A 12,997-nucleotide genomic window follows, 5' to 3' on the forward strand; every position below is an offset into this window, starting at 1 on the left:
TTAGAGGGAAATCCTGTTTTTTCCTTCTGTGGGTCTTTTAGAATTGGAGAAGCCCACTTTGAGATATGAGTGGCCCAACCCCACCTCAGGAGACAGGGCTGTGCCCCTTCCTGTTTCTGCTTCCCATCAAACTTGTTTCTTTTGGAGGAGGGTTTCATCAGTGGGGAGCTTCTGGTGTGGAAACTCCATCAACAGATGAAGCCAGGTAACCTGTAACTTTCTTAGCAAGCTGCCTGGGCCACTAAGAGGTTGAATGATTTGCCCAGGGTCATGGGTCTGTGCTCAAGGTAAGACCTGAACCCAGGTTTTCCTGATTCCAAGGCTTTATCTACTATCTAATGGTGCCTCTCCATGATATTTATGGCCACCTGAATGAGAAATATCATTTTGAAAAAGGACAGAAATTATGTTAAGAGAGAATATTCAGCACTCCAACACTGTCTTAAAATTTTATAGTTCTGGGGTAGCTAGGTGGCGCAGTGGATAGAGCACTGGCCCTAGATTCAGGAGGACCTGAGTTCAAATCCGGCCTCAGATACTTGACACTTACTAGCTGTGTGACCCTGGGCAAGTCACTTAACCCCAATTACCTCACCAAAAAAAAAAAAGAAAGAAAGAAAGAAAGAAAGAAAGAAAGAAAGAAATTATAATTCTTTCCAAAGGAGGACACAGTTTCTAACTGCTGGAAGGCATTCATTTTAGGCTTAGATTGTTTCCTAGAAAGACCTTCACAACGCAAACCTATACTAGAAGGAATAAAGCTAACCTGGATGACAGACTTTATGATTCCCTGGTTTAAACTGGCTATGGAAATTGATTTCATAACGAATTTTCTAGTTTTTAGTATTTCTCTGGGAAATAAAATAGATGACACCCTAGAGCTTTTAAGTTAAAGAGCAGTCAGAGTCCTGTACCTCTTTGACTTCACATGGATTGACAAGTGTGTGGAGACATCTCATCCATTGCACATTCTTGTAGATAATGCGAGTGAATTTAACAAATATTTATTAAGTGCCTACTAGGTGCAAGGCATTATCTAGGCACTGGAGATGCAAAGACAAATGCTAAACCCAGACCTTTATCTCAAGAAGGTATATTCTTTTTTGTTGTTGTTTTTGCGAGGCAATAAGGGTTAAGTGACTTGCCCAGGATCACACAGCTAGTTAAGTGTCAAGTGTCTGAGGCTGGATTTGAACTCAGCTCCTCCTGAATCCAAGGCCAGTGTTTAATTCACTGTACCACCTAGCTGCCCCCACAAGAAGGTAAATTCTAAAGCATGATGATATATTTCCCCTTGGACAATCCATAGCATTTTGTTTTGCAACTAACTATCCCTTGCATCTATAATATAGAATGATACATGATAGTCTCCCTAATAGATATAAGTTCCACTAGGAGAGGGAGAGTTTTTTATCTAAACTTTATATCTCTCCCCATGTCTAGCACAGTGTTCTATATACAGTAAGTGCTTAAAAAAAATGTTTGCTTAAAGAACAAATAAATCAAAACATCTGAAGACACCAAAAAAAGTGTCATTCTTACAGGCAGTTCAGCGCACTACATGCACACTGTCTCACACAGTCAACACATGGTCCCGTGAACTGCCATGATAAAAAAAAAAAAAATTGGCGAGCCTTTTGTTAAAGAGCTTTCCCAACACTAGGCTGTTAAACTCCATAGGGCAGGTTACTGCCAGCGCCGAGCACACCACCTAGCAAATTAATTAGACAACAGTGTGTGGCCAAGTCCATATTTGAAACCTCCGGCAAAGGCTTTAACAGCCCAAGGGAACCACCCCAACACAATGAAGCATCAAGGAAGACAAGTAGAGGACTCACAAGTAGGGAGGTGACAACCCTGCATTATAAACAGTCCTATCAAGCAGTTAGAAGAATTGCCAAGTCAACCAGTCACAGTGCACAGAACACCAGTCCCACAACCACCAAAATGCTCCACAAAATATCTCAAATTCATTATGTCTGAAATAGAAGGTCCATACAGGAACAGATCAATTTTGCATTAAATCACCCTTCTCTAAGCTTCCCTCCTTCCAGGGAGGGTACCACTACTTTGCCAGGCAACCAGCTTCCTAACCTTGCAGACACAATTTCCTCTCCCCTTTCCTTCATCTCTTATATAATTATTATGCCTTGGTGACTACACATGGCCTATCTCCCACACCTGGTTGATCCTCTCCATCCATATGGCCAGCAATCTGAATCAAGTACTCATCACTTTTCACCCAAACTATTCTCACAGCTTCATACCTGGTCTCCCTCCTTCCAGGCTCACCCCTTTCCAACTCACCTTTCACATGGCTTCTAAAATAATCTCCCTAAGGCACAGGCCTATCCACGTTGCTCCCTTGCTCATAACCTATCAGTGATTCTCAATTGCCTCTACATATATAAACTCATCAGCTGGGAATTTAAGACCATCCACAAACTGGTTCCAACCAGCTTTCCAAACCTTATTTCAAATTATGCCCCTTAATAACTCTACATTACAGGCAAAGCAGAGTAGTGGCTGTTCTCAAAAAGCAGTACTTTCCACCTCAGTGCAACATCTCAGAATTCTTGCTTTCCTTCAAGTGCTGCCTCCTCTCAAAAGACTTCCCTTATGTGCCCTCTCTGTAAATGTTCTTATCCTCCTCAAATTATCCTGTGGACCCTGATTTGTGTACATGTAAGCTCCCTGAAGGAGATGTTGGGGGGTTCTTCTTTATGTCCCCAGCACCCTGGATAGGGCCTTAAATACAGTGGACACTTACAGGAGGAGGGGGATGGGATGGGATGAGGTGGGAGCAGTGTATTTTTCTGACACCCTATTTTTTTTATCCCCCACCATTTCTGAAAGGGTAGGAAGGTTTCCTTACCTGGAGTCCCCATCTTGGTCATCTGTATTGTCTCCTGTGTTGTTAACAGCATATCGGCTACGTGGCTTATCTATAGCAAAAGGAAACAAAACATCTTATTTTACATATAAGTTAGGGGCCAAGGCTAGCACAGATAAATGAACACAATGGATAATCTCCAAGCTTCTATTTTAATCATAGGTTTCTACCTTTCCCTATATAGTGATGTATTTGGGAAAACACTGATATGGAGTCAAAAGATTCTGTTCCTAGTCCCACAACTTTTTTTTTTTTTTTGTGAGGCAATTGGGGTTAAGTGACTTGCCCAGGGTCACACAGCTAGTAAGTGTGTGTTAAGTGTCTGAGGCCGGATTTGAACTCAGGTACTCCTGACTCCAGGGCCGGTGCTCTATCCACTGCGCCACCTAGCTGCCCCTAGTCCCACAACTTATTAGCAAAAGACAATCTCCTTGTTTTTTCAACTATAAAATGGGAATAAAATGATCCCTGACCTACCTACCTACCTCATAAATTTGTTGTGAGAAAATTACTTTGTAAACTATAAAGTACTAGAGAAAGGTAGGAACTATTATGTTAACAAACTGCGGACCAATGTTCTTGGTGGCTGATTTTCATTTCCACCTCCCAGACACATGAAAAGGTGTTTTAAAAAAGCAATGAATTTGAAAATGGTTAATAACAAAAGAGGAAAGGAGTCACCAGAGGTCTACATCAGGGTGGTTAAACTCTGAGAAGTCCAACCTATTCAATGACACCTTCCCTAACTCCTTCAGATCACAAGGACCTCCCTCTACTCAGAATTTTTACAGAATTTCAAAGTCTGAACCATGCAATTTAGCACTTAATTGTATACAACACAACAATGCACATATTACACATACAACATTGATGCTGCATAATTAGTATGATGTCCCCAATTAGATTGAAAGCTCCTTGAGGGCAGGAGATACAGCCTATTTTTTCTTTTAAATTCCCCATACCATCTAAAATAGTGCTTTGTATGTAGTGGCACAGTGGAGAGAACACTGGGACCTGAATTCAAATCCAGCCTCAGACACTTACAAGCTGTGTGAGCCTGGGCAAGTCACTTAACCTTGCTTGCCTCCATTTTCTCAACTGTAAAATGAGCTGGAGAAATTAATGGCAAACCACTTCAGTATCTCTGCCAAGAAAACCCCAAATAAGATCATGAAGGGTCAGACATGATTGAAAAATGACTAAAAAACAAAAGATATACTTGTCGATTGATTGTGACAAGAATAGTTTACTAATAAACTTTTTTCCCCCTTTTGTTTTGGTGAGGCAATTGGGGTTGAGTGACTTGTCCAGGGTCACACAGCTAGTAAGTGTCAAATGTCTGAGACTGGATTTGAACTCAGGTCTTCCTGAATCCAGGGTCGGTGCTTTTTCCACTGCACCATCTAGCTGCCCCAGTTTACTAATAAACTTATCTCAGAATGTACTTACCTCATCTTCCCCTCAATATCACTTTCCTTTTCATTAACTAGTCATAATATAGTATTGAAGTACATTTTAGAATATTTGGTACATTTATGTTCCCCATTAGTTTAAAAATCAAATGATTTTAACTTTTCTCTCTAAAAAATAAAAATAAAAAACCAACCTAACTAAAGCATTTTTTATTTCTATGGTGCCCTTAACTTTTCTACTGGTCACTATTCCTCAACAAATAAAAAGGCTCACCATCCTTGATCTAAGTATATAATACATAAGCTAGATAATTAAACTCAATATATTTAGAATTGACTACATAATAAAAGCTGACATTTACATGGTGTTTTAAGATTTGCAAAGCACTTCACCCACATTGTTATTTTTATTTATTTATTTTTTTTTTGCAGGGCAATGGGGCTTAAGTGACTTGCTCAGGGTCACACAGCTAGTAAGTATCAAGTGTCTGAGGCCGGATTTGAACTCAGGTACTCCTGAATCCAGGGCCGGTGCTTAATCCACTGCGCCACCTAGCCACCCCCCTCACATTGTTATTTAATCCTTATAATATCAGTAGATACTATTAGTATTATTATCCCCATTTTATAGATGAGGAAACTGAGGCTCAGAGAGGTTAAGTAATCTGCTCACGGTCACACGAATTGTAAGCAACTGGGATAAGAATTAAGGCCAGGTATTTCTGACTCCAAATCCAGCACTCTATCCAAGATACCACAATGTCTCTATGTAATTAAAAAATCTGATAGGCTATAACAATTTTTCAAGAAGACAGCCAAATAGGGGCAGCTAGGTGGCGCAGTGGATAAAGCCCTGGCCCTGGATTCAGGAGGATCTGAGTTCAAATGTGACCTCAGACACTTGACACTTAACTAGCTGTGTGACCCTGGGCAAGTCACTTAACCTTCATTGCCCTGCAAAAATTAAAAAAATTTTAAAAATAAATAACCTTGTTAAGAAGACAGCCAAATGGTGAAGCATACCTCTCTCCTCACTGTGGAGAAGGGAACTACTAGTTCAGAAAGTCATATAAAACAGGTCAACTGTATAGATGTTTTTGCTTGATTGGTTTTCTTTTCTAAAAGACAGAGTTCAATTGGGAAGAGAGGGCATTTCCAGAAGGACTGCATTGTAAAAAACAGAAGGCATCAATTAAACTCTTTTTAAGACATGAAGAACACTGGATGGCAATTCTCATTCCTATGGTAAGTTTGCTGAAAATAGTTTATTGGGAAGCAATGTGATGCAGTGGAAAGAGAATCGTATTTAGGATTCAAAGACCTGGGTTCAAGTCCTACCTCTGACACTTTATAGCTGTGCCACTGAGCAAATTTCAACATTAATATTTTGGAGCCTTTATTTCCTCATTTTTAAAAGATGAATAATATTTTAAGCATATAAAAATTTAAGGGAATAGTTCTCACTATTTCCTATTATAGGAAGCCCCTTTAATATGAAAAAATGCTGGGGATCTATACATGATAATAGTTGTACTATTATTATATGTTGATTAAAAACATAATGACAGAAAGCCACTATAAATTCAGTAAAGCTTTTTTTATTTTTGCAGGGCAATGGGGGTTAAGTGACTTGTCCAGGGTCACACAGCTAGTAAGTGTCAAGTGTCTGAGGCTGGATTTGAACTCAGGTCCTCCTGAATCCAGGGCCAGTGCTCTATCCACTGTGCCACCTAGCTGCCTCTCAATCCATGTGACTTTGAGCAAGCCACTTTCCCTCTCCTGGACTCAGTTTCTTCATCAATAAACTGATGGGTTTGGATTAGATGACTCTAAATCTGATTCTAGGAGCTAATGGTTGGTGCACAGCACATTGGGTGAATCCCCCACGGTAGCTTTTTTTTTTTGGTGGGGCACTGAGGGTTAAGTGACTTGCCCAGGGTCATGGTAGATTTATGAGAGGACATGGATAACAACTTCACAGGATAAGCAGCCAGAGACAGATTAAGATCTGTTTATGGGAGGGTGCATTCACATCAATAAGATTACAAATCCACAAAAGTATCAGAGCATGGGAATAGCTCCAGGAGATAAGGAAAAATGAATAAAATGTTTTCCCATAACAGAAAGTGTAGTTGATTGTGAAAATTCTGACAATTTCGGAGTAGCATATTAATTTGAAAAACATTCCTTGAAGAGGGGGCAGCTAGGTGGTCCAGTAGAGGATAAAGCACCAGCCCTGGATTCAGGAGGACCAGAGTTCAAATCCGGCCTCAGACACTTGACACTTACTAGCTATGTGACCCTGGGCAAGTCACTTAACCCTCATTGCCACACACACACACACACACACACACACACACACACACACACACACCAAAAACAAAACAAAACAAAACAAATACCCATTACTTGAGGAGTCCTAGTATTCTAAAGTAAAAAAATTAAATTCAAATAACTATTGAGACTTTTCCAAAAAATGGCTTCTTACTCAAGAAATGGGGGCAGCTAGGCAGCACAGAGGATAGGAAGCCTTATGTTCCTAAATTCAAATCTGGACTCAGACACTTACTAGCTAAGTGACCCTGGGCAAGTCACTTAACCCTGACTGCCTCAGTTTCTTCATCTGTCAAATGAGCTGGAGAAGGAAATGGCAAACCACTTCAGTATCTCTGCTAAGAAAACCCCAAATGGGGTCATGAAGAATCAGACAGGACTGAAATGACTGAACTAAGAAAAACCAAAAACACAAAAATTATGAACAGATGACATTCCAGATTTTGAACAGACCTCAGAGACCATCTAGTCTCTAGACCAGAGGTGTCAAACACCTGACCTGCCACATGCCTGATCATGGCCCTGACCAGTTAAAATGTAATTGAGAAATGTTTTTTTTTTTGGTTTTGTTTTTGTTTTTTTAGTGAGGCAATTGGGGTTAAGTGACTTGCCCAGGGTCACACAGCTAGTAAGTGTCAAGTGTCCGAGGCCAGATTTGAACTCAGGTACTCCTGACTCCAGGGCCAGTGCTCCATCCACTGCGCCACCCAGCTGCCCCGAGAAATGTTTAACAAAATAAAAACGCAATAGAACATAATGTTAATATGCGGTTTTCTAGAGATCCTTACAATTGAATGACCCCCTTTTCTATTTGAGTTTGATGCCACTGCTCTAGATTATTTAGTTTTAGACCCCTTAACATTACAGATGAAGAAATTGAGGCACTGGGTGGTTAAATGATCTGCCCAAAGTCATATATGTTGGGTCTGAATTGTGATTTCAACCCAGGCTTTCTAACTGCATAGCCAGTGTTCTTTCCATTATACCATTGTTATTGAAATGTAGTCTGAATACTTCAACCAATTTAGAAACTTTGGGGGGGGGGAGGGGGCAATGAGGGTTAAGTGACTTGCCCAGGGTCATACAGGTAGTAAGTGTAAGTGTCTGAGGCCAGATTTGAATTCAGGTCCTCCTGAATCCAAGGCCGGTGCTTTTTACACTGTGCCACCTAGCTGCCCCAATTTAGAAACTTTTTATTCTCAGAACTTTTCAATACATGATTTTAAAACCACTCATAAACAGTCTTCTCTGAAATAAGTATGAAATTCATTTAGAAAGGAAGCGCATGAAGTATTTGCTATCATCATTTGGAATATCATCCTCTATGATCTGAGATCATTAAACAAACTGCCTCTTGTAGAATATGAAGGAAAATAAAGGAGGCAACTAGGTAGCACAGTGGATAAAGCACTGCCCCTGGATTCAGGAGAACCTGAGTTCAAATCCAACTTCAGATATTTGACACTTACTAGCTGTGTGACCCTGGGCAAGTCACTTAACCCTCACTGCCCCGCAAAAAAAAAAAAAAACACAAAACGACAAAAAAAAAACCCCAAAACAAATAAAGACCAATAAACATTTGTTAGAAAGTCTTTCAATAAGTAAAAGAAACTTGTTTAAATTTTTTTTCATTGCTTTGTGGTTCAGACTGAAAAGCATTTTCTGTAGTTTTTTTAAAAGGGGATGTAGAGAGAAATGAGCTTCACTTAGAGGAAAAATATGATTCCAAGGTCATAAGGACATGCATTTTCTAGGATCTTTGGGAGTTGTCATTTTTTATTTCTGTATTCCCTGCACACAGGGCGGTACTTTGGTGGAGCCTCAGAAACGCCAGAGATTCTTGTTTTCACTCCAAATGAGCTCGATTTTCAGTTTCTACACAAACCATTGAGGCTTTTCAGTGGTCAAGGGGAAGGATGAGAAGGGTAGAGAAGCCCAAGAGTCGGACTTCAGTCACTGTTACCACTCTTCCCTCCAACCTTAAAGGGCCGGCTTCACGTCCCCAAGAGTCCCATACCACACTGCCAACACTGGCTCACTTACTTGTCTGGGATGCAGGGTGTTCCTGGTTTCTCTGAAATGGATACCTGAATAGCAACTTATTGCCCCTGCTCCCTGAACTGACCAGGATCACACTGATGGGGCTGGTGTTGTCCCCCATTCTGGACCGAGTGGAGGAAAGGGGGCGGGGGTAGGGGGGCACCAGGTTTAGGGGATGTAAGAGGCTGGGGATTTGGAGGGACCGGAAAGCGTGTTCTGGGGATAATGATGATGATGAAGCAGGGACGGGGGTGAGACCTTGGGGTGACTGGAACCAGGCCTCTCTGGTGCTAGGAATTTGGGGGGAGGGAGGGGCTGACGGAAGGGAGAGGTCGGGGGTTAGGTGTGAGCCGGGGTGGGGCCTCGATCTCTGAGGATGACGGCTTGGAGGGTAGAAGAGAGAAGGATCCAGGCTTGAAGGAGACAGAAGCGGGAGGCCGGGGGGTAGTGGGGCTTCTAAGGCTGAGGGGGGCGGGAGGGAAGGTAGGCCTGGGAGTGCAGAGGGAACTAGGCCGGGCCTGAAGGGTTGAGGGGAACTTGGGGAGGTGGGGAGGGGGTCGGTGGAGAGGAGAGATTCAGAGGGGATGGGAAATAACAGAGCCCCTCTGGAAAGATGTAATCTCGGCCGCGGGAGCCGGAGGCGAGGGACAGACCCCTTGAGCCGCGAAGGCGGAAACGTCAACTTGCTCACATCGGGTACGGGAGAGTCACGTCCGGAATTGCCTCCCACGTCCACCCAGCCTCGCGAGGCTTCCGTAGGCCTCGAGCGGTTGCCCTAGCAACGCCGTTGCGCCCATCCGGAGGGGCCGGCTCTCGCGCTTGCGCAGTGGCTCGTTGCCGAGAGTGTACAGGCGTCCGGAAATGACCATAATAGCCTGTCTGTGGTTATGGTTTTAGGTGACGCTACTTCTAAAGACGATCGCGATTGGCTTTTTCCTTTTAGAGCTGTTCTGCTCTCTAAGAAAATGCGTGCTTCCACCCTCCCCTCAGCAAGGCTACAGCCAATCCCCTGCAGAGACCCCATGAGAGTAAAGAGAGCTCTGCTTTGGGATCGGGGGCCTGTCTTCGAATCTCGTCATTCGCTTCCTGTGTGGCTTTGGGCGGCTCTCTTCCCCTCTGTGGGCCATAGTGTCTTATGGAAAATGAGTGGGCTTGGGCCAGAAAGAATCCAAGTCTAGTTGCTTGGCAAGCCACAAATGCTTGCCAAATCAAGCCCTTGTTAAGCGCTGGGGATAACAAAGAAAGACAAAAAGACGTTCTCTGCCCTCAAGGATCTCACTGTCTAATGGGGAGACAACATATAAACTGCTATGTACAAATAAACCACAAACAGTATAAACTGGAGATAATTGTACAGAATAGGCACTTCCATTAAGGGGAAATCAGGAAAAGCTTCCAGAAGATGCATTTTTTTTGCTGGGTCATGAGAGGGACATAGGGATATGACCCTCCACTGAGATGGAAAGCGCCCCCCCCTCCCCCCATCGGCCTAGTGATCTGATTCTCAAAGTCTTAAAGCCCCTTAGAGCCCCCTATTTCTCTCTCTCTCTCTCTGTTTTTTTTCTCTAGAGAGAGGCAATAATGGGAAGCTACTATCCCCCTTTCTAAATATAGGTATATCAACTTAAAAATTGCTTCATAGGGTCTGCACCGAGATATTATGTAGATATGATAGATTGTTGCTGAAACAGGAAACTTTGCAAAATAACCTATGGCTGAACCCCTGAGGATCGGGCACTCTGACCCAGGAGAGAGAGTCTTATCGCTGAACATCCCAGGAGAAAGATTTATTGCTGAACATATAGTATTAATCCAATTACTGCATTTTGCTCAAATTAGATGTCTGTAAAGATTATAAAAACTGCTTGGTTTCCTAACCTCGGTGTGTCACACCTCCTGAATGTCCCAGTGAGTGTGGTACACCTTTCTTTCGAAAGAAATAAAATCAGTGCTTTGGCCTCCTTTCTCCTGGAGTCTCTATTACAGGGGTCAGTGGGTGTACTTCCCATCCCACTCAGTCAGAAAGAAGCCAGGAATCCTGTGTTGAGGGTCCACCTTGTTTTTATGCCTGCCTACAGTCTGCTTGGTTATGTATTGTCTGTTATGTTGAAAAATTCAATGCAACAAACATTTATTAAGCATCTAGCCAAAAGAGCACTGGATATGAAATAATAAAAAGACCCAGATTTGAATCTCAGCAGTGCCATTTTATTATCGTTTGGCAAATCACTTCTTTTCTGGAGCCTTGGTTTCCTTCAGAAGAGATCTCTTAGGTTCCCCACAGAAGAGAACTCTTAAGTTTCCCCCTAACATAATGTATTTGAGAAAGAGTGTTGGATTTTTGAGCAAGGAGTCTTGGGTTTAAATCCTCACTCTGACACTTAACAGGTTTAACCATGGGTACCTCACATCACTACTCTGAGACTCAAATTTGCTCACCTATAAAATGAGAGGGTTGAACTAGGTAGCCTCTTAAATCCCTTTCAGTTCTAAAGGTATATTCTTATTATCCTCTTTATTTCCACTACCACCACTTAACACATAGCCTATTACTAACCATCTGGGTAATTGCAATAGGCTCCCATTAAATTTTCTTGCTACCTCTACCTCCTGTCTTCAGATTTATTTTCCTTATAGACAGAACTGGTGTGTCACTCCTCTTCAAAATCCTTTCAAGGACTTACTATTGTCTATAGAGTAAAATTCAAACTCCATAGCAGGAAATTCAAGACCGTTCATAATGTGGCTCTACCTTTCCAGTGTTCCCTTAACTACATTTTTAAAGCGTTTACAACTGACAAAGTGTTGTTTTGTGGACAATTCAATTTGACCATAAAATGACCTAATAATAAAGTGTTTGGTCTATTTCAGCCATTTTGACACATCAACCAGGTGTTTGACTATTTACTATTATCTGTAATACTGGGGAAGGAACCAATTGAGAAATGATGAAAGGATATGAACAGGCAGTTTTCTTTTTTTTACAGCAAGCTTTTTTTGGGGGGTTAAGTGACTTTCCCAGGGTCACACAGCTAGTAAGTGTTAAGTGTCTGAGGCCAGATTTGAACTCAGGTACTCCTGACTCCAGGGCCAGTGCTCTATCCACTGTACCACCTAGCTGCCCCCAACAGGCAGTTTTCTGATGATGAAATCAAAGCTATCTATTGCCATATGAAAAAATGCTCTAAATCACTATTGATTAGAGAGATGCAAATTATAAAACAACTCTGAGGTACCACCTGACACCTATCAGATTGGCTAATATGACAAAAAAAAGGAAAATAATAAATGTTGGAGAAGCTGTGGAAAAATTGGAACACTAATGTATTGTTGGTGGAGCTGTGAAGTGATCCAACCATTCTGGAGAGCAATTTGGAATTATGCCCAAAGGGCGATAAAGCTGTGCATACCCTTTGACCTAGCAACACCACTTTTGGGTCTTTTTCCCAAAGAGATTATAAAAAAGGGAAAAGGACCCACATGTACAAAAAATATTTATAGCTGCTCTTTTTGTGGTGGCAAGGAATTGGAAATTGAGGGGATGTCCATCAATTGGGGAATGGCTGAACAAGTTGTGGTATATGAATGTAATGGAATTCTATTGTGCTGTAAGAAACGATGAGCAGGCAGATTTCAGAAAAACCTGGAAGGACTTGCATGAACTGATGATGAGTGAGATTAGCAGAACCAGAAGAACTTCATACACAGTATCATCAACATTATGTGTTGATCAACTGTGATAGACTAGATTCTTCTCAGCAATACAATGCTCCAAGATAGTTCCAAAGGACTTATGATGGAAAATGCTCTCCAAATCTAGAAAAGAAAAAAAAAAAAGGAACTGTGGAATACGGATGCTGATTGGACCATACTATTTCTTTTGTTTTTGGTGCTGTTGTTTTTCTGTTTTGAGGTTTTTCCTTTTTGCTCTAATTCTTCTCTTATAATATGACTAATGCAGAAATATGTTTAATGTTATTATATATATATATATATATATATATATATATATAACCTATATCAGATTACCTGCTGTCTAGGGGAGGGAGAAAAATTTGAAATTGGAAATCATATATAAACAAATATTGAAAACTATCTCTACATGTAACTGGAAAATAATTTTTTAAAAAATACTGGGGAGGAAACAACCCAAAACCATTATACCATTTTGAGAGTTGTTTCAGTCTACATGTTTCACTAGAAAGAGCCTAAGCAAACCACCATACATTGACATCAGTCCAATCCGATAAGATTATCCCAATCTGCCATCTTTCTTAGTCCAACTTTACAATAAGGTGGTTGAGATGATGTTAAGCTA

At 41.5% G+C, this 12,997-nt stretch overlaps 1 protein-coding gene across 1 annotated transcript in view; it reads right to left on the bottom strand.

Annotated features, from left to right (window-relative positions):
• NPRL3 (NPR3 like, GATOR1 complex subunit) overlaps window positions 1-9,417 on the bottom strand; it is an 89,243-nt gene extending 79,826 nt beyond the window's left edge. The window contains 2 exon segments of the mRNA XM_043962860.1: window positions 2,876-2,945; window positions 8,683-9,417. Of these exon segments, the coding sequence (XP_043818795.1) occupies window positions 2,876-2,945; window positions 8,683-8,800 (188 nt within the window). The 5' untranslated portion in view covers window positions 8,801-9,417.
• Window positions 9,418-12,997: the final 3,580 nt, after the last annotated feature.

This window comes from Dromiciops gliroides, chromosome 1 (assembly GCF_019393635.1).
Source record: "Dromiciops gliroides isolate mDroGli1 chromosome 1, mDroGli1.pri, whole genome shotgun sequence".
In the NCBI taxonomy this organism is placed as follows: Eukaryota; Metazoa; Chordata; class Mammalia; order Microbiotheria; family Microbiotheriidae; genus Dromiciops; species Dromiciops gliroides.